This window comes from Apaloderma vittatum, unplaced genomic scaffold (assembly GCF_000703405.1).
Source record: "Apaloderma vittatum isolate BGI_N311 unplaced genomic scaffold, ASM70340v1 scaffold36923, whole genome shotgun sequence".
In the NCBI taxonomy this organism is placed as follows: domain Eukaryota; kingdom Metazoa; phylum Chordata; class Aves; order Trogoniformes; family Trogonidae; genus Apaloderma; species Apaloderma vittatum.
In genome coordinates, this window is record NW_009707052.1 from 1 (window position 1) to 2,467 (window position 2,467).

The 2,467-nt window shown below is 57.0% G+C and overlaps 1 protein-coding gene across 1 annotated transcript in view; it reads left to right on the forward strand.

The window, feature by feature from the left end:
* Positions 1-475: 475 nt before the first annotated feature.
* ALDH4A1 (aldehyde dehydrogenase 4 family, member A1) overlaps positions 476-2,467 on the forward strand; it is a gene marked incomplete at its 5' end in the record, with an annotated part of 9,187 nt that continues 7,195 nt past the window's right edge. The window contains 5 exons of the mRNA XM_009866028.1: positions 476-592; positions 862-954; positions 1,067-1,114; positions 1,492-1,647; positions 2,172-2,321. Coding sequence (XP_009864330.1) covers positions 476-592; positions 862-954; positions 1,067-1,114; positions 1,492-1,647; positions 2,172-2,321 — 564 coding nt within the window. The remainder of the gene's footprint in view (positions 593-861; positions 955-1,066; positions 1,115-1,491; positions 1,648-2,171; positions 2,322-2,467) is intronic.

The window sequence follows — 2,467 nt, forward strand, 5'->3', positions numbered from 1 at the left end:
TTTTTGCGTGCCCAGCCCTCTCTGGCTTCTCGCTGCCCACCTGCCCCGCTGTCTTTCTTTGCGTTTCCCCCCCTTTTTCTTTCTTTATTTTCCCCTGAGATGGGCAGTTTGATGCTCACAGCATTAAAAGGGGTGGGAAAAGCACGACCTGAAGCTGCCAAGATCTTGCTGGAGCCCTCCTGGCTTTTGCCCCCGTGCGCTGGACTTTGGGTTTGCTCCAGCGTTGGATCAAACCCAATAAAAAAAACTTGCCCTGTGCTCCTTCCCTTAGAAATTCCATTTTTCAGCACCTTTCTCATAGCAAGACGTAGAAATAGTTTTCTGGGGCTGCATCCAGGCTCCTGCATCATCACCCAAGGGGCTGGAGTGTGGGCGCAGCTGGTTTGGCGGGGCAGCGTGGCGTTGGGCGGTAAAACACGTGTTACTGGAAGAGTTGGGCTGTGGAAGGAAAGAGGAAACCCGGAGAACATTTCAGGGTCCATCCTGCTCTTTTCCAAGGCGGAGATGGCGGCACCGCTCGGCCATCGAGGTGACCAACGAGCCCATCCTTGAGTTTAAGCCGGGGAGCCCCGAGCGAGCAGCACTTCAGAAGGTACCGCCGCAGCGGGTCGTTGGCCTTTTGGGGGGTTTTTTTTGGGATCCTAGTTTGTGCTCGTGGTGCTCCTTCCCTTTGGGGACAGCCAGAGTTGTAACTCCTGTCCCTCCACCTGGGGGACCGAGGGAAGCCTGTCCCCGGGTTTCCCTTCGCTCGAGGGGCTGGTGGGGAGGATGGAGGAGGGGGCAGTTGGCAGGAGTCTGTGTCTGCAGCTCCCAGCACCATGCTCTCCTCATCCTCTTCTTCTTCCTCCTCCTCTCCCTTAGGCTCTCGCCGACTTGAAGGACAAGACTGAAGCCATCCCCTGCGTCATCGGTGGAGAAGAGGTGTGGACGCCGACGGTGCGGTACCAGCTCTCGGTGAGTTTGGAGAAAAACTTCTTTGACGAGTGAGAGCAGAGCAGGGGGACGTACCCAGCAGGAGAGAGGTCTGTCGAGCTGATAACTGCAGAGGCTTTTCTTCTCTTTCTAGCCGTTCAATCATGCGCACAAGGTGGCCAAGTACTGCTATGCCGACAAGGTGAGCCCACCTCTTCCTTTCGGGTTTTTTTTTTGGAGTCGGGGGAGGCAGCAGGGTTTTGCCCGGGTTTAGCGAGGCTTGTCCTGCAGCGAGGTTTGTGGTGTGGTGCTCTTGGAGACTGCTGATGAGGTGTCTGGAGGAAACACAAATCATTGCTCAGATTGTGAGCCCGGAGGCTCCAGAATCGGGTGTTGACTTTCCGATTCCCAGAGATCCTGGAACAACTTGTTACTGGGAGTTGCAAATTTCGGGCTGTGACGGGAAGGTGGCTGCTGTGGTTTGTGTCCGGGGGTGGATGGCCCCTTGCTTTTCTCACCGACCTGGTGATGGAAAAGAGCTGGGTTCCTCCCTGCTGCCTCTCCCCATTTCTTCCGCAGGAGCTCATTAACAAAGCCATTAATGCTGCCTTGGCAGCGAGGAAGGAATGGGACCTCAAACCTGTCCAAGACCGAGCCCAGATCTTCCTGAAGGCGGCCGACATGCTGAGCGGCCCGAGACGAGCAGAAGTGTTGGCCAAAACCATGATCGGGCAGGTGAGGGGGATGCGAGACTGATCCCCATGGATAGCTGGGGTGAGCGAGAGGGAGTCTGGGGAGCCAGGGAAGCAGGGCAGGAAGAGCTGCCAAGGCATTTTTTTGGCAGTGGGGATGTCTGTAATGTTAGAAGCACCTATAGGTGTACTATGAGGGGATACAGACTGATCCCTCGCTCTTTGCTGAGAAATGAGGTGAAGCTTTCATGGGATCAGGATCAACTGACATGATGGGCTGCGATTTCCCTTTCCAAAACGCCCTGGCAGCCCTGGCTTTCCCTGGGGAGACACGAAAGGGCAGTGGGAGAACGTGGAGGGATGCGTGGCCCTGTGGCAAAGGTACAAAGGAGCCGTGGCGGAATGGGGGCTTGCAGGAGACTGTGTCTTTCGGAAGCGAGCACGTGGGCTGTGGGAGGGAGATGACCTGTGAACCGTGTCCAGCTGCGCCGTGCCGTGCCGCTGCGGCTGCTGCATTCCCCTCGCTCTCACCTAAGTGCTTTTATTAAATGCGACCTCTCCCGGCAGGCTAAAACAGTCATCCAGGCAGAAATCGATGCTGCTGCGGAGCTGATAGATTTCTTCCGATTCAACGCCAAGTACGCGCTGGAGCTGGAGAGCAGCCAGCCCATCAGTGGGGACATCAGCACCAACAGCATGGTCTACCGGGGGCTGGAGGTGAGCAGAAGGGTTGGGGCTGTGCCCCTGCTTCGGAGAGCAGCACAGGGGAAAGGGACCTGAGGGTCCTAGTGGGCCCTGAGGTGGATGCCCATGAGCCAGCAATGTGCCCCCATGGACAGGAAGGCCAATGGCAACCTATGGGG